The following is a 25998-nucleotide window of genomic DNA, read 5'->3' on the forward strand; positions in this document are numbered from 1 at the left end:
CCTATTTATTCTGTTGCCAACCTTACGATGACTTTGGTGCACAATGCGCATTTAACTGTCAGCTGCGCAGAAGTGATTCAGGTCGATTTAATGCATGTACTTGTCCCGCTGATGTTTTATTTCTCGAATGCCATCAAATTGAGAAAATAAAACTACGTCAGTGATGTTGCAACTAAAAGGGCGAACGATATGTCCCACTGAGCAACAGATGGACGTAAGGTCGAATCATCGTCCGCGAGGTGGTAGCGCGGCGTCCATTAAAATTTCCGTAGGTAATCGCTAATCATCGGGGTCAGCACCAATGTGAAACATCTGAAGAATTTCGCGCTGGTAAAACGTGAGATTACGTTCATCAACTAGGCGTAATAAGGCTGTTGAAACAAATAGCTTTTATTGATGGGCTGCTCTACTGTGCAAATATGATTCAATATAAATTCTACACAATCACGTGCCAAAATTACGTGCCCATTACAACGCACGCGAGGAAAACAAGTTCCAGCCGGCTTTTCAATCATAAAATGCATCTCTGCCAACTTAGCACTGTGTGTAGCCACGTGAATTTGATCATTCTTACTTTTCACATTTACGATTTGTTTTTACATAAGTACAAAACCTTCAGTTTTTTGGTAAAGTTGCCATACTTGCTCATCCGGATTCCTGCTCTAGATTTTCACGGCCTGTCTATTGTACATTACGCACATATTATTACAATCTCTATGTCCTGGGTGCGACAAGTTGCGTCAGCATTTTTTAAAGAAAGCTTCTCAGACCGCAAAATATGCGTAAACTTTGTTTTTGAAACAAATGTGTGAGTGAAAGCATACCAATAACGACACGCTATCTGCTACGCTTGAAACTTATTCTCCCATTTGCGGCAGGGAAAATGTTCTACCACCGTTTTCAAGGTCATATCTAACTAGGCACTATGAAGTGAAATGAAAGTTTATTTTCCGCCTTGTAACGTACACATGGGGAAGTGGCGGAAAAATGCTGTCCATTGGACAGCTTGACAACTCCACCATCCCTCATTTGGGCAGAGGCAGCATGACATTCTTTCATTCATTCGAAATATACACATGTATACCGTACATACTTAATATTGCACATCATATATATTACTCAAAAAGTCATGAAGAGCATCAATAGAAAAAAATACACATAGTAGGACCATACAAGTATTACAAAGCAATCGCATGCATCAGCCGGAGCTCATTGAGAGACGAAAAGAAAATATTGAAGCGAATCGAATTGTAATAGTTTAGGAGTATGGGTAAGGTATACCTCAGACACTGTTTCCCATAGTTTGACCGTGGTGTCGGTACTGCCCAGTCTTCGAAGTGTCTTGTGCAGGCACGTACCCAGGGTTTTTTTTCGGGGGGGCACCACCTCAATAATAATAATAATAATAATAATAATAATAATAATAATAATAATAATAATAATAATAATAATAATAATAATAATAATAATAATAATAATAATAATAATAATAATCATCATCATCATCATACTGTTTTATGTCCACTGCAGGACGAAGGCCTCTCCCTGCGATGCGATCTCCAATTACCCCTGTCCTGCGCCAACCGATTCCAACTAGCGCCCGCGAATTTCCTAATTTCATCGCTCCGTCTAGTCTTTTGTCGTCCTCGATTGCGTTTTCCTTCTCTTGGTAACCATTCTGTAACCCTAATGGTCCAACGGTTATCTAACCAGCGCATTACATGACCTGCCCAGCTACATTTTTTCCTCTTGATGTCAATTAGAATATCGTCTATACCCGTTCGCTTTCTCATCCAAACCGCTCTTTCTCTCTCTCTTAACGTTATGCCTAGCAATCTTCGTTCGATCGCTCTTTGCGCGGTCCTTAACTTGCTCCCAAGTCTCTGCCCCATATGTCAACACTGGCAAACTGCACTGATTGCACACCTTACTTTTCAATAATAATGGTAAGCTTCCAGTCAGGAGCTGGCAATGTCTGCCGTATGCGATCCAACTTATCTTTATTCTTCTGTGAATTTCCTTCTCATGAACAGGGTTGCCTGTGATTAATTGACCTAGGTAAACGTGCTCCTTCACAGTCTCTAGTGGCCGACTGGCGATCCTGATCTCTAGTTCCTTTGTTGTTATTGTTGTTGTAGCCTGTGGCACGTGTGGCTCATACCCACGATGGGGGATTGGCCAAGAAATGGGTGGATTATTCCAAAATATTATAGAGCATAAATTTCCTTATATATATGGGAATAGCATTGAATAGGGTTGAATTACCGGCTAAAATAAAATCAGGAAGGTGCTGTTGAATGAGGAATAATAATGTAAAAGTAATAAAAAAAATAGAATTTAGCAGGGCATTCATTTCGATTCTGTAAGGAATGTTTGGACAGCGAAGCATGCGTCCCTGTGGCTGAATCACAAAGTGGACGCCCCGGAAGAAAGAATTGCAGGTTCTGTCAAGTCCAGGCCGATTCTTCGAAAAGGAATAGCCCTAACTGCCGTTTTGGAATCACTATAGATTTCGGACCCACGATCGTCTAGCAGGGCGAGGGCGATGGCGACTTGCTCGGCGACTCCGGGGTCTGGAGTGCGAATCGAGGCGCTATTGGAAATGTTTCCGCTCGAGTCGACCACAACGATGGCAAAGGTCTTCCCGTCTCTGTACTCCGCAGCGTCTACGAAGCTTGCGCTAATGTCGTGTCGCTTGATTTGTTTGAGGATGGCTGCTGCTCTGGCCTTGCGTCTGCCCTCGTTGTGGACGGGATGGACGTTTCGGGGCACAGGGGCCACTACGAACTTGTCTCGAATGCACCTAGGAATCGGGGTACTGTCCATCGAGAATTCCGCAGGGTGGTCACCCAGCACTTCGAGGATACGTTTACCTGCCGCTGTGGTGGCCAGGTGACTGAGTTGCGTGCGTTCTTGGGCTTCAGCAATCTCCTCGGCGGTGTTATGTACCCCCAGCTTCAAGAGATCCTCGGTATGGGTCCTGATGGGTAGCCCGAGAGCCCTCTTCACTACTTTGCGGATGAGAACGTTGAGCTTGTCTCGCTCCGCTCTGAGCCAGTTGAGCATAGAAATCGTGTACGTGAGGTGGCAGAGTACGAAGGCATTGAGCAGCCTGAGAAGATTGCTTTCCTTCATGCCTCGATGCCGGTTTGCGATTCTGCGAACTAGGCGGAAAGCGTTGTCCGTCTTTGCGATAATCTTGCGGAGAGCAGTTCCGTTTCCGCCGTTGAATTCGACAAACATGCCCAGGGCCCGAATAACGTCGACCCTGGGTATCACCCCCCCCCCCCTTCACAAGTGCGAAGTCTGATGCTGCTTTCAGAAACTGGTTTCCAGTCTTTGGGTCTGCCTCCCTTCTCTTTTCTGTAAAGTAGCAGCTCCGACTTGGCGGGGGTGCATCGAAGTCCGGTTGGGCGGAGATACTCCTCGATCACGTCAATCGCCTCCTGCATGGCTTCTTCGACTCTGCCCTCGCAGCTGCGGGAGCAGCATATGGTGATGTCATCGGCGTAAATGGTGTGCTTGACGTCCTCGACGCACGCCAACCTCTCGGAAAGACCAATCATACAGATGTTAAACAATGTTGGGGAGATGACGGCGCCCTGAGGAGTGCCCCGCCCTCCTAGGGGCACATCTTCGGAGCGGAAGTATCCAATGCGAAGCTTGGCCTTCCTGTCAGTTAGAAAAGAGCTGACGTAGTTGTGGAATCTGGAACCGAGACCCAGGTCTGAGATGGTCTTGACGATGAAGGTGTGGAGCACGTTGTCGAAGGCCTTCTCGAGGTCCAGACCGAGCAGAGCCTTGACGTCTCTGGAACGGCCATCCACAATCTGATGCTTGATTAGCTTCATGGCATCCTGCGTTGAGAGTCCCGCGCGGAAGCCGATCATGTTTTAAGCGTAAACCTCGTTGTCTTCGCGGTACCCGTTAAGCCTGTTGAGGACGACGCGCTCCATGACCTTGCCGACGCAGGAGGTCAGAGAAATCGGCCTCAAGTTTTCGATGTTCGGGGCCTTGCCGGGCTTGGGAATGAGCACCGTGCAGGCCGTCTTCCATTCTGCAGGTACAATGCCGCTCTTCCAGGACTCGTTTATCTTGTCGGTCAGAAAGACAATCGACGTGTCGTCGAGGTTTCTCAACATTCTGTTGGTGACTCCGTCCGGACTCGGCGCAGACCTCGGTTGAGCGCGAAGATGGCCTGTCTGACCTTGGCAATGGAGAAGTCTTCATCCAGCTCGGGTCGTGGAGGGCCTCGGTAGTCCGGAAGTTGGGTCGACGGATCTCCGTGGCGACGGACAGGCAGGTACTTCTGTATGAGTTTTGCGACGAGTTCATCGACCGTGTTAGACCTGGTGGCTTCGTGAAGGGCCCGGACCAACGTATGCCTTTGATTTGACTTCGAGCCGCTTTCATCAAGAAGGTGCTTCAGCATACCCCAGGATTTGCCGTTGCGCATCTGTCCGTCGATGGATTCGCAGAGCTCGTCCCACTGCTGCTGGCATAGCACCTTTCAGTGGTCTTCGATGACGGTTGAATAGATGGTGACAACTGAACGCATCTGGAGTTAATCGCGCGAGTGCGGAATTTATGAAAAAACTGTCCTTCACATTACAAGAGGTGCCGATAACTACCACCATCTAAAAGGAGTGAAAAAGGCAGCATAATGCTGACCGATGAACAGCTGTCAAGTCTCAACATTGATCTGGCGGCGCTTTAGGAATGTGTGAGGAGGTGGGGCGCGGGTGGGCAGGGGGGGGGGGGGTATGCCACTTAATTTCAGGGGGGGGGCGGGCCCCCCCAGGCACCCCCCTGGGTACATGCCTGGTCTTGTGATATAATTTGGTGCTCTAGTTTGCAAGTGGCCGAGTTTATGCAGATTAAAAATATTCTTATAAACTTCTGCCTTATAGACACGACTTAATCTATATTTGTATAGATTAAACGGTGGATTACACCGGTGTTCATGAAGAAAGTTGTCGATGCAGTGTAGGGAGCATTATATGTATGTCGGAGATATTTTTTCTGTAGTAAGTGAATATGCTCTAGACGGTTGGATGTCCTGTTTCCCCAAACTAACTGAGAATAGATCAAGTGTGAAGAAAAAAAGGAATTATACAGCAAGAGTTTGATGCGCGTAGAAAGAATATACCTTAAGCGGCCTATTACACCTGTTATTTAGCCCAATTTGATTACACATTTGACATGATTATCCCAGGACATGTTCGCGGAAAAGATGACACCCAGACATTTGCAATTCTCGACTATTTCAATACTTCGCGAGTTTAATTTTATATTTTGATGCGGAGGTATATGTTTGTTTTTCGGCTTAAATATACCTGCTTTCGTTTTGCTCTCATTTACCTTCATTAGATTAAGTTTCGACCATTCCTCAAAGGAATTCATTGTACTTTAGATTGTTTAATGAGAGTACGGTTATCATTACCTGCAAAAAAGGACACTGGTGTCATCTGCACAGATATTAAATCTTGCCTAAAGGTTTATGTTGACGATATAATTAATATAAATATTAAAAAGTATAGGTCCTACAATACTTCCCTGGGGCACTCCGCAATGGACAGTCCTGGCTTTTGAAGTAAAAGTATCCATTTTACCAACTTGGGCTCTGTTGCAAAGGTAGGATTTTGTAAGAGATAGTGACTCTCCTCGTATCTCATAATACTGGAATTTCTCCAGCAATATATTATGGTAAACTAAATCAAATGCTTTAGAAAAGTCCACGAAAATACCAACAACTATTGCTTTGTACTCGAGCTCTGTAAGTATATATTCTTTCTGTTCTAGTAATGCCAATTCGACTGGTTTGTTCTTACAGAAACCGTATTGGTGTGGTGTTAACAAGTTATGTTTTGCAATAAAGTTTGTCATTCTTGAACAAAGTTTTTTTTCAGACAGTTTTGAAAACACTGGTAAAATGGATACCATCCTGTAATTTCCCAGATTATTACGATCTCCTTTTTTATAAATAACAGAAATCTTTCCACACTGCATTGGCGATATTGTCGACCACATGTTTAGTAGGGCCAACTTGAAGACCGTAAATGTCACAACTGGTGCTGTTGTTCAAGGCTTTTATATCGGACCCAACTTCATTCAGTGTTACAGGATGAAGGTACATTGTGTTGTCATTATGAGCGCATACGTAGTTACTTGCCTGAGGGGATGGAGACTGAGTCTTACCGATACTTCTGAAAAACTCATTAAATGCGTCAGCGAGCTTAACACCGGATAAACCTTTGGCATTAATTTTTAATTTCGTTAAAAGCCTATGTGAGTGACTTCGGTTTAAGAGAGTGTTCAACCTCGACCATAGGAAACTGTGTTGACGACACTCAATGTCTAGCAAAGATGAATAGTAAAATGTGCGTGCATGTCGCAACTTTTTTGTTAGCTTATTGCTAAACTTTTTGAATGCGGCAAGGTCATCAGTTGGTCGTGTGTGAAGTAAATGTTGATATAACTTGTCCCTAATTTTCATTTCATTGAGTATTTCAGGAGTAATCCATGGTTTCCGCGTATTCTTAGTTTTCCTACGTGTTCTGAAAGCGAAGCTATTGTGGTATAGTTAGGTCACTATATCCAAGAACTTGTCGTAAGCCTCATTGGCGTCTGTAAGGTTAGTGATCATGTCCAATTTTGTTGACATCAGGACGTCGCGAAAGAACTTCAGTGTTTCATCTGTAATTAGTTGGTACAACACTGGTGCCAACTTTTTTCCTTTTGACTCGCTTAATTCACTAGACAGTTAGACACTAGGCTTACCAACTCCAAAAATGACAATTTAATAGACTGTCAGTGAGCACAGATCCTATATTCGCCCTAACCACCATGTAGTGTCACAAGCTTTCATAAAGAAGAGCGATATCGAGGCACCCTTCTGCATCTGGACACACTAGCCCTTCTGGCGGCACCGACATTAAATTTATGCAGACGCAGCGCAATATGTGCAGTCACCCATGTTGGTGTTAAAGAAGTTGACTGATGAGCGGTACACACCCTGTAGAGACAGGAGCACCTACCTACGTGAACGGCCAATATGTCAAGCTTCACTACCTTCGGAATTAGCCACATTCTCGCGGAATGTGACCCTGCACAATGTCCTGGATTGGTTTGCGCTTCTTGTTGGATTGCACGATGGCTACATAGTTCAGAATAAACTGGTCTGACAATGTCAGGGATGCAATTGCAAGAAAATCGAGTGGCGTTTCTCGCGGCCACTGTGACAGTTGTGTGAGAAGGATGGGATGCAATAATACCGGCCCAGCCCCATGGATTGCTCAAGACGGCAACTTCCGCCAGTTGGTTAGGACTCATTGTAAGGTACGTAACAGAGCATCAATCAAAAAACACGTGCAAAAGGAAAGTAAAAACAACGACTCAGCAACATGTCATTGTGCTTACCTTCATTTTGTCCTTGTCTCGTGTTGCGCTGTTACGAACGTTACCATGGGTTGCCTTTAGAATCGGAAAAAATGCGATGCACTCTGCAAGGCGATACACTAGAAGAAACGTGATTAATTTCCCTCTGAGCTTCTTCGAGAGCACTGGTGTCGCTGGGCATGGGCAGGAAGTCTGGAAGAATACAACGGATCCTAGACGAAGATGGTAAGAAACTTGAAGGGGACGCGGCAATAAATTACGTTAAAAAAACAGCCGAATTACTTCAAAACAATTGTGAGGTGGTGTCAGAGACAAAAAAAGGAGCAGGGACGAGAACCAGCCTGACAAGGAGCTAGTGCTCACAAAGGTCAACTAGAGGAAAGCTGAAGACAAATTTCCTAAGCGCACAGCTACAGAGTTAGACGAAGTGCCCGTTATGCTGGTTAATGAACCAGGGCCCAAAGTAAGGAAGCCGTCTTTAAAGGAGCAGAAAATATCTTAGAAGACAGGCGAATACAAGGCAGTTGGCGCTAAATAAATTTGCTTTTTAAAGGCAAGGGGGAAATATAAACTTCACTCATATAGGCCGCTGAAAATTAAATTCAGAATATACAGGTTAGCACTGCAGGTGATTAAATTAAAACTCCAAGCTTGTGCAGAAAATAGTGACATTTTATGAGAATTCAGAATGGTTTCAGAATCAGTAGCTGTCTGGATGATAACTTATTTGTTCTGACTCGCTGTATTGAAATATCTAGAGAACAAAAGTTTCCGTTGTCTGTGGCTCCTAAGACATTACAGAAGCGCATATGACAACGTAGACGGCAACATATTGCGGGATATCCTGGAAGGGGAAGGCTTTGACAGCGACTGTATACAGCTTTTCAGGGAGATTTACGAAAAAAATCGCTTGCGTTTAGTGGCAAGAGATGATGACAGAGGAGAAGGTTGAAATTACCAAGAGACTCAGACAGGATTGCCTTTTATCCTCGTTGCTGTTTATCACCTACATGATAGAAAATGAAGAGCCGCTCGAAGGACATCAATATTGGGTCTAATATGTCATACAAACAGGTGGTCAAAATCATAGCACTGAAGCTTCCAGGTTAAGCAATGTGATCTGCAACATCTAGGGTATATCTGTGGATATGAGTGTGACAATTGAGAATCTAAATTTAGCACTAAAAACTGCTTCTGTACCTCAAGTACAGAACACAATTACTTTGGTATATGGATAAACGAAAGGAATAAATATATGGAAACACATGAAAATGAATACTAGGAAATGGGAAGGAAAATGTGCCTACAATGAAACAGAGAGCTCCTTGACGAGACAGTAGGCACGAGGTACTCCAGGGTATGCGGAAAAGTGTAACGGTTGTAGGACTTCCATTTGGAAATTCGGTTGTTTGCTTGAAATCAGGGTTACAATCAGAACTCTATGGCAACCAAAGGTAAATGGGACGCCTCGCATTGGATGCTCAGGGGTACACTACAAATGAAGTTGCGTGGGGTGATATGGGCTGCACAAGTTTTGACCTGAGGGAAGCTCAGAGTCAAATAGACTTCGAGGAAGTACTGAGGAATATGCAGGAAACTAAATGGGCTGGGAGAGTGTTCAGGTATCTGTAGAGGAAGAACATTGATTCACGGGGGAGGAAAAGAACTAGGAACCTTAAGAGCAAGTATGTGATATTTATGGTGAGTAACATGGCAACGAAAAACGTCACGCGAAAAGCCAGAGAGGCTGGGATATTCTTATGGGTGGCGTAAATGGAAAGAAACATGCCATGAGTAACTACTTAAGAGGAGAAAACGAAATTACGAAACATTTCATGATAGCTCATAGGGAAGCTCATTACTTTTCGAAGTGAGATCAGTATGTCTTAGAATGCGCAGTTATAAAACGAGGTACACCAAGGAAGAAGCATCTGCTTGCTGCGGTAAAGCTAGCTCTAGCGATCTAGGCTCCTGTGGCCTCCTTGAAGCCTTTGTGCTCAGGGATAGCAGAATGAAAGGAAGTAGCCCGCAATAAAGATTAGTAAGAGGCAATTGGAGGTTCGGTCGCCGAAAAGTATGCAGACCACAAATAACGGAGGCGTAGAAAAACAAAGTACCCCGTGTGCTTCAGAAGCCTTGACGCCGGTATTCCTTTCTGCGTGTTTATATTTTTTTTTCAGGATGATGGGTAAGACATTAGGCCAAATTAGAACAAGAGCTTGGTGGAGCAACCCACCACTACGTATCAAAGGGGACTCTTATAGCATCCATCTATCCATCCACGGGAGCTAACTTGCGCGATTAATTCTTAAATATTTTTTTGAGATTTCACTGGCAAGAAAGATAAGAGCAGCGCATAGAAAACAACTGAAATTGGTGAATTTGATGCCGATATAATTGGTAAAGTTGAGCACCAGACGTAAATGAAATAATTCAATGCCTAGTAAACGATCAATGCAAAATAAATATTTAGTAAAGGCAGTATAAAAAAGATCCATGACGCTTCTTCAGGTGGCTCCTATTGAAATGGTAAGGCGTTAATCTAAAAAAAGGCTCCATCACATTGCCGAAAACTTGCTGCATAGTAGCTAGGACATCCCTTGCTTATGTACGTGAATACGCTGTGTGCACCACTCTTTCTATATATATATATATATATATATATATATATATATATATATATATATATATATATATATATATATATATACATATATATATTCACGTTGATTAAGTCAACAAATTTGTTTTCGAGGTTTCCACGAAGAAACGGTCTGTATAAAAATTTATTTCACAGACGTAATGGTAGCTTTTTTATATGCTCCGGTTGGACTTCGCGCAACCCCAACATTAGCCAACTAGTTTCAAACAAAAAAGTTGTAAAGGGACTGAAAAGGGATGGAGCGGAGAAACAGTATCATATAATGTAGTATATGTTGGTTACAGCTATGAATGAATTGTGTAGCATCGTATTCCGTAATTAAACCTTCAACGACTGGGCCAGCCAGCAGGTGCCATGTTAGCGTCCATGTTAGCGTTTAAAACCCCAACGTGAAATCCTGCTGCTTACGTCAGACAGAAAAATATGTTGTAACTCGTGTGTACCCCAACTATGGCAAGGGGGCTCGTGCTTTTTACATGCGGGCGAACTTTATTAATTTGAATGACAGGGAGATTACAGGGTCCCTTAAACAAAGAAAAACATTTCTAAGGTCGCGGGTGATACGTAATACCCGTGTTTCTTAAACTTTTCCTCAGGTTTTTGTAAGCATGTATGCAATGACGGAGCATACCTTACAGACGGTTTTGCACTATGTACCATTTTGCATGTGTTAGCATTGGATTTTCTTTGTGCGGACCCAATTCCGTAGTTGTGTTTGTCATTGTATCTCCGTTTAATCTACCGTAGAGACCTAATATGTGCGTGCGTTTTCAATATTACATTACTTTTTTTTAATTTTTAAAAAATTCCTTGTACACGTATTTGTACTACTTGCCTTAGCGCCCTCGTACACAATCACTTTTGCTTATGCGGGCTGAATATTTAACTAGATATGGCTAGTGGATATATATGGCTGGTGGATACAGCTGAATATGGATGGTCACAGCTCTCCTCTGTACCTTTCATTACAGCGACAGCGGTGGAGATCAGAGCTGGCACAAATGAGGACCAGCTAGAAAGGCACTTCGACCGCCATGCGGTTATGAACAACGTCGTGAAAGGAACCCTTGACCCTCTTCCGGCACGTTTAAAGCAGGACGTAACCATTGCTCTGCCCCGCAACTGGGCGACGACAAGCCTCAGTGACAGGGACTTCAAGCTTACGGCATACATCGCAGCACGTGTTATTAACCAAGATGGACTAAAGTCGGAGCTGTCCAGTACAGTTAGTGCAAAGTTCAACATTTTAAATTTCACCACCAAATTCCCCACAACACCAGCTGCCGCCACCACGTTAGCAAGAGCACACACGGTGAGTGAACCAGCAAGAACCACAATAACGCGCGCCAAGGTGGAGCCAGCTGCTGAACCGGGGCCAACAACCGCAACAGATGGAGAGGATCCAAGTAACAATGAGGAACAATCCATCTTCGTGTGGATCCTGCTGGCGATACTTGGAGGACTTCTCATGATAATCATTATGGTTTCGCTGCTCCTCACCGTCAAGTCCAGAAGCACTGCTGAAGATGAAACTACTATCATGAAAACTGTAACCACAACTATGTAAAGCTAACACAGGCATGTAGTCCTTGGCTAAAATAAAACACTAGGTATTCCTCACAATGCGAGACATTGCTAGAACCACTCGCTAGCAGATGCATGTGTGCCTCTCTCCTGCAAATTGCCGTCTTCATCAGCAGGACCTGTTTGATTATTCATTTTGACGAATTATCCAATCTATTTGAGTGGTAAAAAGAGAGTACTGCTGCTAAGTTTTAGGATACAAAGAAGGGTATGCCAGTTGCGTTTTCCATAACGCCTTCGCTCAAGGTCACGTGATTATCTTCAAGGCATTAGTCGATAACAGCGTGCGGTGCTCGCGTGTAGTTTCCTACCCAAGAAAACTTATCGATCGTGTTTGACCCTATGTAACAGCGCCCTACATGTGGGACTAACGCAATGCCTGATTTGCAACTCTGATCACATCAGGAAATTAAAAACTTGCGGTATATATTGATGGTAAAGATTTATATTGCTTGGCCGAAATCTAGCAAGGCGCCGTGTTGTCGTAATGGCTTTGGCGTTGTGCTGCTAAGCCCCAAGGTGCTGGTTTCAATGCCGTCCATGGGGGCTGAATTTCAATGGGGGCAAAATGCAAAAATGTCCCTACACTACACAACCCGCAGTGGTTGCTTAGTGACTTTGGTGTTAGTCTGCTGAGCACGAGGTCGCGCGATCTAATCCGGGCCATGGCGGCTACAATTCGATGGAGGTGAAATGCGCAAACACCCATGTACTTAGATTCAGGTGCACGTTAAGGAATCCCAGGTGTTCCAAATTTCTGGAGTCCCCCGCTAAGGCGTGCCTCATAACCAGAAAGTGGTTTTAGCAGGCAAGACCCAAAAAATACTTAGTATACCATACAATGGGCACGCGGTAATAAGCGCAATGTAGTCAAAATAATATGGCGTTTCTCACTACGGCGTGCCTCGTCATCTTATCTTGATTATTGTTCGTTAAAGAAAAAATATCGGCTCCGATATCAGCCATGAAGCACACAGTCACCCTACATTTCATTTTTCATTTTATAATACCTCTCAGGGCCAAAGCCATTATAGAGTGGTAAATAGAGGGAGACAGGAAGAGATGTATACAGAGGGAGTGGCAAATACAGAAGAATTAAAAATACCATTAAAGTTGGCTACATGAGTGATTAAATTGTACTTCTATATAAGATATTAGCTAAGGCTTCATGGAACTGTTCATAAGTATTAAGGCTTACAACTTCAGCGGGAAGATAGTTCCAGTCACGTGAGGTTCGCGCCAGGAAGGATTGTGAGGAACTTTTAGTGTTGCATGACAAAATGCCTTATTTGTAATGATGATCAATGCGACGGGCTACATAAAGTGGATGGGGGATAAGGTGATCTCGTAGAGTATGATGATGGTAGAACTAGTAGAGGAGGGCAATACGAGACACTTTTCTGGGAGATGCAAGCGATGGGAGGCAATGATAAGATTTCATGTTAGATATACTCGTTGTGCGGTAGTAGTAATAAAGGAATAGAAACAAAATCTGGAAAATCTGGACAACGCTCCATTTATTATTATATATATATATATATATATATATATATATATATATATATATATATATATATATATATATATATATATATATATATATATTTGTTGTATTCTGCATGGTTAAATTTTGCAATTACTACATTAGTTGTTGTAGCGTAGTCCAGATTTTCCAGATTTTGTTTCACTTCTTTTATTGAACCTGGAACGCCTTCGTTGGGGCATGAGGGATGCGTTTTAATTCCAGTGAAACAGCGATTTCAGTGGATTGGAGTGGTCCACGGCAGTTCTAAATAGATGGGTCCAGTCCAGTGCGCTTCGCATAAAAAAAGGCGTGAAGATGAGTCGTAGTTTGTGCCGGGGGAGGGTAAACTGCTCTGGGATGGTTAGTGCGGCTTGAGTAGCCATGAACTGGTGAGATAGCCGGAACTTCGAAGGTCACCATGGTAGCTACCGTACAAAAGACGTTCGACGCACAAAAAATAACGACCAGTCGAAATCATTCGGAAGGCCTCCATATTGCGTCCCTATATAACTACTCTGCAGTTTAATTTCGCAACACGTGACATATTAGCCTGTATGAGGCATATGGACAAGCCACAGCTTTTTCACCTTCGGCAGCCACATGGCCAACTTCCGAGGCTGACACGTGACTCGAGTGCTCCTTGACGAGTACGTAACCCCTCCCAGCACCAATGAAAAGGTAGTGGCCTCGTGGTCTGTCGCTGCTTTTCCCATCCAGTGCCCTCCTTGCAATCCTCTACAGATATTACAGTAACTACTTCAATCTAGCATCATTTTGGAGAATTCTCTTTCTAATCATGTGCGTGAAAGAAAGTACAGATACATTCAACATTGTTCTGGCGTGAAAACAATGAAGCTTAGCTGATACCTGGAATGTATAGGTAGACTAAGAAGCAACAAAAGCTTACATTTCTCTACCATATATATATATATATATATATATATATATATATATATATATATATATATGTGTGTGTGTGTGTGTGTTTATATATGTATATATATATGAACAAGAAGAAAGAGAAAGGAAGTTATCGAGGAGCCCGATTTTCATTATTCATATTATAAGACGCCAACAAACAGGGACACGAACAGAAACTCAGAAGAAATTACTTGTTATGACTAATTGAAATAAATACATTTTAAATAAATGGAAATGAAAGTGGATGTGCTTTGCGTTCATGTACCGGACGCCCCCACAAAGCCATGACCCAAGCCTAAACGCGCAAAAGATAACACCAACCTCGCGAAGAACCAGCAAGGTAGCCTGGGCTGCAAGGACTGCCCCCGAAGCCCGGCCTTTTGCCTGAGACGACCAGAAGTATTGTCACCGAGTCACTTTTATGTACTGCGGTGACATTGCATCACAAGCCAAAAGAAAAATAATGCCGGCAGTTGAAGGCCTCAGGCGCACACCTGAGATAACAATAACAACTAAAACCGTGGACCAGTGGGGTTTCTCGTTTTTATAACAAATTCTCTCTTCGCTTCACTGCAACACACTGTATGCTTTAGCGCGGAAGCCTCTGCTGAGCACCTGAGATAATAATAAAGGCTAGAAGTGTGGCCGAATGAGGTTTACAGTTGTTATAGTAACCCCTGGCTTACACTGCGTATGCGCGAAAACTCTCTCTTCGGTGCAATACACTGAATGCTTTGCCGCATTACACAATGCCCCCCCCATGCGCTGAAACCATAAAAAATTACCGTTTTCTTTTATGATAACCGAAGAATCGTAGCATGCTTGGTGTTTCCCCCTTGATATACGCTTTACTCCAATAAGACACAACTACATGTTGGTTTGCTTCACGCATAGCGGCTATGCAAAAATCATATTCCACGGAGAATGGCGGATCAGAGCTAAGCCGCCACGCGCGGCAGCATTAAAGTGCTTACGGATTTAAGCATGCTTTAGGGCTTATGGACGCACATGTGCAAATATACACACTCTTCTCATTCTGTCTGGAATGCACTCAGTCACTGCGGGTGGCATCGAAATATTTCGCACCAGAGGGCGCTCCGCGTTACGTAAGCGGCGGTAAGTCATACCTAATGGCATGCAATAAGCCACTGTGTGCGGCGTCAAAATATTTTGGACAAGTGGGCGCTCGGCGTAGCGTATGTGGCGGTAAGTCGTACCTGACGGCATGCGCTAAGTAACTGTGTGTGGCGTCGAAACATTTCGGACAAGTGGGCGCTCCACGTAACGTATGCCGCGGTAAGTTTTACCTGATCGTACTAGCGTTCCGTAAATATGTACTTTGAACTGCAAAAAAAAAAAACCTACCGTGTCATCGTGATTGTTATGGCCTCAACGCATGGGTTGATGATGACGATGAAGCCTCAACTGATGGCACATACCCACTACGGAGGAATCGGGTGGTGATATGATCAAAAAGAAGAAGAAGAAACTTTAGTAAAGAATAGTCCGGCAGTTCTTGATGTGGTGGCCTCAGGTGACGGCTCGAAGTTCTTGGACTCGAGCGGCATCTTCGGCTTGCCGGACGGCCCAGAGCTGGTCTGCCAGCTCTGAACTTCTGATAGCCGCCTCCCAGCGGCGGCGACGCCTACATCAAAAATAAAATAAAATAAAATAATCAAAAATAAAATAATTTTTCTTTCGGAAAGCAAGGAAAAGCAGAGCTGAGAGAGAGACAGGACAAAAGAAAACACTGCAAACTTGGACCACTCAGCTCAGGGAAGATGTAAAGGCGGCAACGAAGAAGATTGCGACAGATGAGGATATCGAAATCCTGGACAGTAGGCTGGCGCACTTGATTGAAGCCAAACAATCTATGTTAAAAAGATGGAAAACGCAACGGCTGAACAGGAGACTCAGGCAATGCATAGCATTGTTGAATAGGGAAATTGGAGAACACTCATCCTAGATGTAGAAAAGGCCTTTGATCGCATCAAGCACAGGGCTATATTGGATATCCTCTCGGAGATGGGATTGGGTAACCGATTGCACAACACAGTCAAAGCCTTTCTCGGCAGCCGTTCTCCTTGTCTCAGGTTAGGCGAACTCCAATCGACAACCCTGGAACTTGGGAATCGTGGGGCTCCACAAGGGTCTGTCCTATCTTCTACGTTACTTAATTTGGCAATCTCAAAAGTGGCTCGAGGTCTCGCGCAGATTGAGGGTATTCACTTTGCAATATATGCAGATGATGTAACAATCTGGAGTACCGAAGATAATATGGGACTAACAGAGACCAAAATACAGGAACGGATATGTCCCAGAGGAAGATCCCCGCATTGACATATACGCCAAGAATGGAGAACCAATCAGGCAGGTGGAGACTATTAGAGTGCCAGGACTTCTCCTGCAAGCGAATGGATCTAATTGCAGGATGATACAACATGTATCTAACAAGTCAGAAGGAGTCAATAGGCTTCTGCGTAGAAATAACAACAGGCCTAAGGGGCCAGGAGAAGACAGTGCCATAAGAGTGGTACACGCATTCGTCTTTTGCCACTTCTCGTACGTGGCAAGCATGCTACAATGAACACAGGCTGATAAGAACAAGCTAAACGCTTTAATCAGACGAGTTATAAGAACTGCACTAGGACTTCTCATCAGCACGGCCAATGATAGATTATCGCACCTGGGGCTGCATAACACACTAGACGAGATAGCTGAAGCTCAACAAGTAGTCCACCAGAAGAGACTAATGGGAACACAACCTGGGAGGGTGGTAATTGAAGAAATTGGCGTAGAAATTAAGAACCACACCAACGAAGAAGAATTATTAACGAAATTGCAAGCGGGACTACAAAAAATAATAAAGACGACCCCGTTCCTAGGAACATGCACACGACACACAACCTCGAGAGACGGAAGGCAAGGGCGAAGGCACTACTGCAAGGGACAGATCAACATAAGCAGCAGGCGGTGTTCGTTGACGCTGCCTGGGTTAAAAATAAGGATGCGTATACTTCCGTTGTTGTAGACACTCGAGGTAACGTACGGGATGCCATCACCATCTATACCAAGGACCCAACAGTAGCAGAACAAGTAGCAATCGCCTTAGCCAACCGGGCTAATTGGTGGACACATATTTACAGCGACTCTAGACCAGCTATACGTAACTTTACTAACGGATATGTGACACGGATAGCAACAAGATTACTAGAGAAGGTCAACAGTGAGAGGATTGAAATGTGCTGGTTTCCTGCACATCTGGGGGTGGTGGACGGAGCTCGGAGAAACCTCAATTAGGTGGCAAATAAAGCGGCACGAGTACTTCCTAGCCGTACTCTTCAAGACCGAGCAACTTACACTTTACCCGGGGAACGCAGGGATCGATTATTAACATATAACGAAATCACGAAACACTTTTATTTAGGCAGAAGGGAATACTAATTGCCACATGGTAAGCTTTACAGAGCACAAGCGGTCACACTACGTTTGCTACAAACAACAACATGCCCAAGTCCAGATTTTATTTACAGGATCTATTCGGAGAGGGAAACCCAAACCAACTGTAATAAGTGCAATGGCACCATTACTCTTGACCACATACTTTGGCAGTGCACCACGGTCTCTCACAGACTGTGACAAGGAACAAGAATGGTGGCGGCAAATGCTACACAGTCAATCACTCTCTGACCAATTACGGGCAGTCCAGAAGGCCCGCGATGTGGCTGAAGGGCACGGCCTGACAGTCCCAATATGGGAGCTGCCCGCGTCAACCTAAGGTAGACCTTCAGGACCCAATAAAGTTGTTCATACCACACCAATAAATAGCTAAAAAAATTTAAATTTAATATTAATTCAATATTAGAAACACTATTATTCTATGAGATAAAGTAGCGTTTAATACGATAGCCATATTTGCCTTGATAGCAATTGCAACAAGAACTTATTGCTGAAGTACATAAAGCATACACCAAACAGTTTTACTCGAGTTCGCTCGATGGCAGTCAGTGAACGGAGATAGCGCGGTACGCGCAAAAGCTATAGGCAAAAAATATGTAGACAAAAAGCCGCGTATGACAATATGAGCGCAACCTGCGCGGCACGCTGCTTCCACGTTTCAAGCGCTGAAGGCTGCACAAAGAAACGCGCCAGCGCTGCGTATTGTTATCATCGGATTATCACAACTTAGCAATACCGTGGCTGTCCCGCTGGCTGTCTGCACACTTGCCGGGAGCCGCTTGCCACGCCTTTCCCGGGCGCGTCAAGGGCGTGCCTCTTTCGGGCACCATCTTTCTATCCTTCATCGAATACGAACAAGGTGCATGGGGCACGTTCTTGCACCTACATTTTCGCTCAAACGAATACGTTCACACACAAAAAATAAGATAGCAAACATTTTTATTTGATTAGGTATTTGTTTTTCGTTTTGAATGCTCCAAATTCCTTATGAAAAACGGAGATCGAGCAAATTATTAAATTTTGCACTTTTTCCCGCGAGTGGCGACAGTGAGGCGAAAGCTTAGAAGAGGATATACTGAAGGCAGTCGCACGCATGAGGGAGTTCATACGGTGAGAAGTCGCCTAGGAGCGCTGCAGTGCTATTCTCAATAAAGTCAGTCATGAACACTTTTTCTCTTAGGGTAATAGAAACGCAGCGCCGCGATGCGGCTGTTCATCGCAGGTGCTTCACTAGGTTATTAAGGCCCCCGCTTTACCGACTAAAACCGACACACTGGTCATAGGGTGCTATTCTCGACACGCATGGCGGCTGCATGGCCGCCATTATCCGCCTTGTTTACGCTCTGATTGGCTAGAGCTCAGGTGCCTTGAAATTTGTGCCGGGAAACAGAAGTTTTACAAAATGTCATTTTGTGTTTTCATCAAGATGGCCAAACGTGACATGTAGCTGCAAATATTATGGACTGATACATTTTTGGCCCTTGGCAGATATATTGTGATGTTAGCGCTTCAAAAAATTACCGACGATTACGTTACTTCCTAATGCGAAATTTGAGCGCAGCAAATAAGCTGTTTCACATTTTCGATAGATTGAGGCAAAGAAATCGAGCAACACATGTATGCGCTATCACAGAATTTTTTTTTATTTTTCACACGTATTCCTTTAACAATGACTCCACTAACAGTTCTTGACCGTCATGAAGGAAGCTTTGTGGTCGGAGAAATAGACTGATATATGTTCGACTTGGTACACCAATGCTTGATTCTCAAAGACGAGATCTATACAAGTGCCTCGCGAGGTTGTCACAGCCGTGGGACGCGTTACGAGCGAGAGGAACGGGATGTTCTCCCGCATAAGTGTTAGGAAATTGCTGTTTGTCTTTATGTCAACATTAAAGTCCCCCACTACTAACATCGGTGTGGATCGATGGACGGTTAATGCGAGTTGCAGGAAGTGCACGACGTCTTTCGTGAGTGCGGTAGCGGACTCACGAAAGCGGTATCAGTCGGTCGCTGCTAGCGCTGGGGGGATGAAAGGGGGGCGGAGCTGGTTAGGAGGCCGACGATAACGCCGACGACGACGCGAAACCCAGGAACGGACGCCAAAGAGCCATTTGTGTGGCCAGCCCTCCTCCACAGTCTCTCCTCCTCCCTTCCATCATCCTCCCTCGCCCGGAGAGCCGACAGCGCGCATGCGCGGCGGCGGAGCAGCAGATTCGTCGGCGAGCTGGTTACGAGGCCGACGACAACGCCGACAACGCCAACGCCGACGACGACGACGACGCGAAACCCAGGAACGGACGCCAAAGAGCTGCGCTCTAAAAGAATGTGAGCGGTAGCGTGCAAAAGCCAGTGCAATGCATCTGCAATTGCGCGAATATGTGGTGGCGATCCAAGATATGCGCCATACCAGCTTGCTGATGGACTGAAGGAATATCTCGTGAGAAGTGTCACAGGAAGTGCTGTTTCGTAAACGTCATTTTGACAATGCGTGACGTTGCGCTGGGCCTCCAATGCTGAGATTTACCGCCATAATTTTTGCTGCAACGATCCGCGCGAATTATGCCAATGAGCAGCCATATGCAATGACAACAACAACAACAACAACAACAACAACAACAGCAACAATAATAATAATAATAATAATAATAATAATAATAATAATAATAATAATAATAATAATAATAATAAACGCTATTGTATTTTTCAACTCGGGCAGGAAGGTGTTGTCTTTCATCGAATTCTTCTGGACGCTGAATCAGCTTCACACTTTTTATATGCGTTTTTTATTTCTTCTTTATCTTCAGGCTGACCACGCATCTCTTTGATTTTATACATTTTTTACTTTTCTATTTATTTTTCATCATGTAACGCGATTTGAATATTGGCTTAGTGCCTGTAGTGGGTATGTGCCATTTTTTTAACAGAATTATGAGCATTTATTGCTGCACGATGACCAAGCGCCCGGTCGCATCGAACGTTCCGTGATTGCCCAAGGACAAAGGCTCTTCAATCTGCCAGCGTTCTTTTTACTTCAGCGCTCCTCGTTTGGGCTGAGTACTACTGAATTTTCGCACTTTTCGTTCCTTGTTCGTGCTTCCCATCAGGAACCATATTCTTCAGCTGGGCCTTTCTGAGGTAGCCAGGTTAGCCTGTGATGTGTTTTCTTCATTTTTTCACGCGGTCGTCACTGCTCTGGATGTCTTGCGTTCCTTCAATTTTCAACTGGCGTTCGAGCTTTGTGCTATTTATATTTATATGTTTATGTTGTTCGCGTGGTGTCCTGAACTGCATACCCGTGTCTATGCTTCCCAGTAATTGAAATGCCATTCTTACGCAGAACCTGAGCAGGCCACAGCTGTAGGCTTGCCAAGGCTGCCGCTACCTCCTCCGGTCGAACGTCAGCGAGGGTCGTCAATTGAGCGGAGGCAGAATTGCGCACACTGCAAAAGGCGACGCCACCTTCTTAAGGATCTTCGAGTTCCTTGCCTGTCCCGAAATCGGTGAGCCACTTTGCACCATCAATCTTGGTCCATGGGAAAACCCAGCTTTCTGGGTTGACGGAACTCTACCATAAAAAATATACAATTATAATAGCAGTCATAATTATAATATTATTAGAAAATATCAGTGATGAAAGACTGAACTCTTTTATTTTACCCAGTAACTGGTACTTCTTCCGTGCGGCCACTACTGGCAAATTTTAACAGTCTGTAAAGAAATGAAATTTATATTAAGAGAGAAAAATTATTAAATGCGATCTGTAAAGAAATGAAGTTTATATTAAGAGAGAAAAATAATTAAATGCGACGTATTTTTTAATTTCTATTGTATCTACACTGTACAAGAGTTTTGAGAATGTTGGATAGCAGTAATAGGTGCACCGATTCTATGGCTGCTGATTTTGCTACGATTCCAATTAGGGTCGTTAGTATAACGGTTGCAAACTGAGCGACTATAGCAGCATGCATGCTCTCTTTGTAGCGTGCGCGAAATGTATAGGTGCGTAAATACGGTTGAGGGGAAGGATTTCAACTTGCCATCGCTGTATTGGTTGAAAAAGAAAACATACTGCAGAATTAGCGGTCAAAGTGAAGGCAGACCGTGGTTATGAAGCATGTTTCCTGAAGATGCCTCAGTAGATTACGAGCATCACTTCACACACTTTTTATTTAACATAGCGTGAACCCTTCTTGCCAGTGGCATGACTAAAAAAAATTGAATTATCTCCACTGGAGTTGTATAGGTATGCGGGAGCGTTTTGCCACGTGGCCATCTCCACGCAGCTTGGTGTAAATATTATACTTATCTACGTTGATCAGACCCCTATATACACTTATCAATCCTGATATGATTTTATCTAACACTCTCGGACTAGCTCTGACCTTTATCAATGGTTATCGGTCCTTATTGACCTTGTCAGAAATCCTCTGCTCAATATATGGCCTTATACGCGCTTTAACACTTTATCAATCGGCGTCGAATCATTATCAACCATGATAACGCCAAAATGTCTTGCCACTTCTTATCCTTACCAGCGCATTGACGGCTTATTTCTCAATGTTGCGAGACACAAGGTTGATGAGCCCCCATAGATAAGTCGCCTTTCGGCCGGCGAAGGGACGCCCCAAGAAGACGCGCGTGGCGCTACCACCGAGACGCATGGGAGAAGCTCTGCGTTCTTCGTTAAATTTCGCAAAGTCGGAGTTTTCCTGATGTCCACAATGCTACAAGTCGACTTTACATGTGGTCCATAGAGATGGCTTTTCTTGCATCATCACCAAATTTTTTCATCGAAGCCGTCCTAGAATGTGCTCTCTTTAAAAATTTGCCTTAACGCGTATGGCGTTAAGGCAAATTGCTATTTCATTGCTATTTCATTGCTATTTCTCCTCATTGATATTTGGTTGGCTCAACCAGTGCAAAGAAACGCGGAACCGCAGCGTCAAAAAAAAATTAACCGGGAGCTTTTTCATGATATTTGCACGTTCAGCGCTTACAACCGATGATGATGAAACATTGTGCTCAAGCACCCAGGCAGCACACCAGCATTGGTCCAACCATGTCCCAATGCTGGCAGAAATTGGTACCAATGTTGGACCAATGTTGGCATATTGGCAAAGTGCAACCCAATCCAATGCTGGCCCAGCGTTAAAGCCAAGATTGGACCAATGTTATGCCAATGCAGCAGCCATTGTGCTGCCAGCGTAGGACCAGCGTTAAAGCCAAGATTAGGCCAATGTTATGCCAATGCAGCAGCCATCGTAGGACCAGCGTTAAAGCCAAGATTGGGCCAATGTTATGCCAATGCAGCAGCCATCGTGCTGCCAGCGTGGGACCAGTGTTGAGCCATATCGTTGCCAATAATAATGCCAGCTTTGAGCCAATGCCCTTTGCATGACGAATATTCTAGATATGCTGGCTTTAGAGCACGCACATATTCTTACCGCAAACATTTTGCTAGCGGCATTTTTTGTAGCAATTGTCCCCTTACTCTCTTCCTCAATAGTAGCTAGGAAAGCTCGACAAAAAGATGTCAAGAAGCAGAAGTCATATATGACTGCAAATAATAATAAAAGAATACCGAAATTGACGTTTATGACAGTTTATTTGCGAATAAATTTTCACAAACAGGCATTTTCCGTGGATCTATATGGGTGACGCTCGGTTATCTTCAAACAGTTTATTTACAGGCACTGCCCTCAGGATAGGAATTGGGCAAGGTGCCGAGGACGGTGGGCTGGCCAGGGGCTTCAGGGCAGGGAGCTGACGTCGGTAGGCAGGTTTGTCAGTGCTTGGATGACAGCGGGCTTATCAGGCCCCCGAGGACCACGATAAGGCGGTGGTTTCGTTGATATTGCCACCATATCCGATAGCGACTTCACCATTACTTGGAGGAAATGTTTGCACTGTAAAATGAAAAGAAACAATGTCAGAGATGTTGGTATGACAAATGTATGATGGAGAGTTTTCATTTGAAAAATCGCCATACTGCAACAATATTATAAGTCTGAGCAGAGAGTTCGAAGGGGTGAATCAAGAAACTTTCTTGCAAGAGATTTGTCAATTAACACTTCTTAATATTTCGACATATATGGCATACCTTGTACAAGATGTAACGTAATAATTAGAACAGACATAAAATGCGCAGGATCCGTCCGCTTTGTTTACAGCTCACACCTAGTCAGCGTAGCACTTTAAAATTAAAAATTGCAGCATAACCTGCTGCAGAACAAAAAGCCTAGTTTCAGACTGTGTAGACACAATGCGGCCTTCGTGCGAAATTTTTAATGTGGAAACCGAGAAGTTCCGTCAAGAAACACTAGTAAAAGAAGCATTTATTCGAAAAGAAAGAAATACTGTCAGCTGGAAATGACGCTTGACCTATACCAGTGAGAAGAAGCGTGGTTCCTCGGTATCACTAGCAGGATCAGGCCGCACGCGTGGCTTGATAAAATCATAGTCCTGGAATTTGGGTGAAATTCACAGAGATTTACACGTGGTTCTACTCCAGGCACTATTCAAAGGCTGCAAATAAAAAAAGCTATTTAATTACAGGCATTCTACACTAGCCAGGCCTGTTTCAGGAATATATATACCGCGTGATATTGCTTGGGTGATATAGCTTGGGTGATATTGCTTCTGATAAAACTTATAACATGCGCAAAACAAATGCACTCACCATTGTATGATCCATGCTTCTTTGTATCCGAGTTCATCCCACATCGAAGACGGTGCCCACGAGCGCCGACTTTTTTTCTAATTGTTGTTTCGCCTATATTAATTCTAACACTCACAAAAATTCGTGGCCACATTGCTGCGTATTTCAAGATGTAGGCTTCTCAGTAGGAATGACGACAGCAAGCGAGCATTTTTCACGAGAGGAGTGCGCTGGCAAGTACGGATGGCAAGCACTCAGGTGGTGTTGCACCCAGTCGGCGTGCTAGCGACGCATAGAAGGAAAGAGTGAAAGGAAAGGGTGAACGAAGAATATGGCGTAAACGCTACTTTCCCCCGCTGGACCTAGCCCGAACGGGTTTTGGGGTGGCAGCGATGGAGGGCGACAAGGAGGACAATAGTTACCCCGCCGCTTTCCCCCATGCTTCCGAGAGCACCCAATTCGACACAGCAGCTTATGGCTGTCTGAACGCTTGACTCATAGCATTGACCAGGCTCACCTGGGTGCGTGGGGGAGAGGCAAGGGGGGGCTGAAGGACGGAAAGCTAGGCCGAAAAAACAAATCCGGAATGCGCCATGCCTACTAAAGGCAAAGACAAGAGGTTGTTGACACGCAAATGCCAAAACGTGCAATTAATTTTTTTTTCTGTCAGGGGCATTCATACAAGGAGCTTACTACACATGCACGAACAAACAAATATATTAGAATAGGAGCATGATGTCGCCGCAACATGCCGTGCATGCTAAACAAACAAACAATAGTTTCACTAATGCATATGCGCTCCATCTCGATGCAATATAAAACGGTTCCATCAGCTCTGAGGCACTGTAATTCTCGATTCTCCTCAGAATCCTGACCCACTAAAGCCGCGGAGCGTACATGCAAAAAATACAATGCGCAGGCAAATTCGCAATACCGTTACTTCTTATGGAAAGCTCAAGTTCTTATTCACGATCAATAAAGCTGCGGCTAAATTTATGCGACTTCCCCTGCTTGCTCCGTGGTGCACTGGCTTTTCTCTTTAGGGGACACATTTCGGTAAAGGAGAAGTGCAATAAAGGCGGTGTACCATTCATGGAGTTGACATGGGAGAATATATTTTTGGTTCCTGCGCAGTGTGCCTGTGATCAGTGCGTTAGTTTTCAAAACACGCTGTTCAATCTCAGCAAGTCGTAGAGCACTAAAAGCCGACAAGGCGAAAATTAGCTTATTACGGGCCAATGTCCTCCAAAGAAAGCCAACTAGTAACCCATATTGGCAAATCCATACCAAAGTCGGTCCAATAATTCCCGCCTTGTTGAACGGCAGTGCCAATATTGTTTACTGACTGTGTAAAGTGGACTAACATTGGATCTCTATCAGAATGGCACAGCCGATATTGTTTACTTACTGTGTAAAGTGGGCCAACATTGGACCTCCATCAGAATGGCACAGCCAATATTGTTTACCGACTGTGTAAAGTGGGCCAACATTCGATCTCTATCAGAATGGCACAGCCAATATTGTTTACTGACTGTGTAATGTGGGCCAACGTTGGATCTCTATCAGAATGGCACAGCCAATATGGGCGCCACGCTGTTAACCTTCGGCCAACATTGGGCCAGGAACCAGAATGGCACTGCCAATATTGGAACCACGCTGTTAATCTTAGGCCGTCATTGGGCCAAGAAGTGCCAATATGTTTCCAACGTTGGCCCAACCTGACGTGCTGCCTGGGCAGGCTTCATATCGAGTTGATTGGCTGTGTTAGACGGCGTGTTTTTTTCTTCG

The 25998-nt window shown here is 44.3% G+C and overlaps 2 protein-coding genes across 3 annotated transcripts in view; both read left to right on the forward strand.

Annotated features, from left to right (window-relative positions):
• Positions 1-11683, forward strand: part of LOC135907490 (calcium-activated chloride channel regulator 1-like) — a 435567-nt gene extending 423884 nt beyond the window's left edge. For both annotated transcript variants that reach the window (XM_065439176.2, XM_070541068.1), the window contains one exon: positions 11032-11683. In XM_065439176.2, coding sequence (XP_065295248.2) covers positions 11032-11627 — 596 coding nt within the window. In that variant the 3' untranslated portion in view covers positions 11628-11683. The remainder of the gene's footprint in view (positions 1-11031) is intronic.
• Positions 11684-23242: 11559 nt separating this feature from the next.
• The window catches only part of LOC135907508 (calcium-activated chloride channel regulator 1-like), a 177139-nt gene continuing 174383 nt past the window's right edge, over positions 23243-25998 (forward strand). The window contains exon 1 of the mRNA XM_070520903.1: positions 23243-23324. The gene's annotated coding sequence lies outside the window, so the exon portion shown is untranslated. The remainder of the gene's footprint in view (positions 23325-25998) is intronic.

This window comes from Dermacentor albipictus, chromosome 6 (assembly GCF_038994185.2).
Source record: "Dermacentor albipictus isolate Rhodes 1998 colony chromosome 6, USDA_Dalb.pri_finalv2, whole genome shotgun sequence".
Taxonomy (NCBI): Eukaryota; Metazoa; Arthropoda; class Arachnida; order Ixodida; family Ixodidae; genus Dermacentor; species Dermacentor albipictus.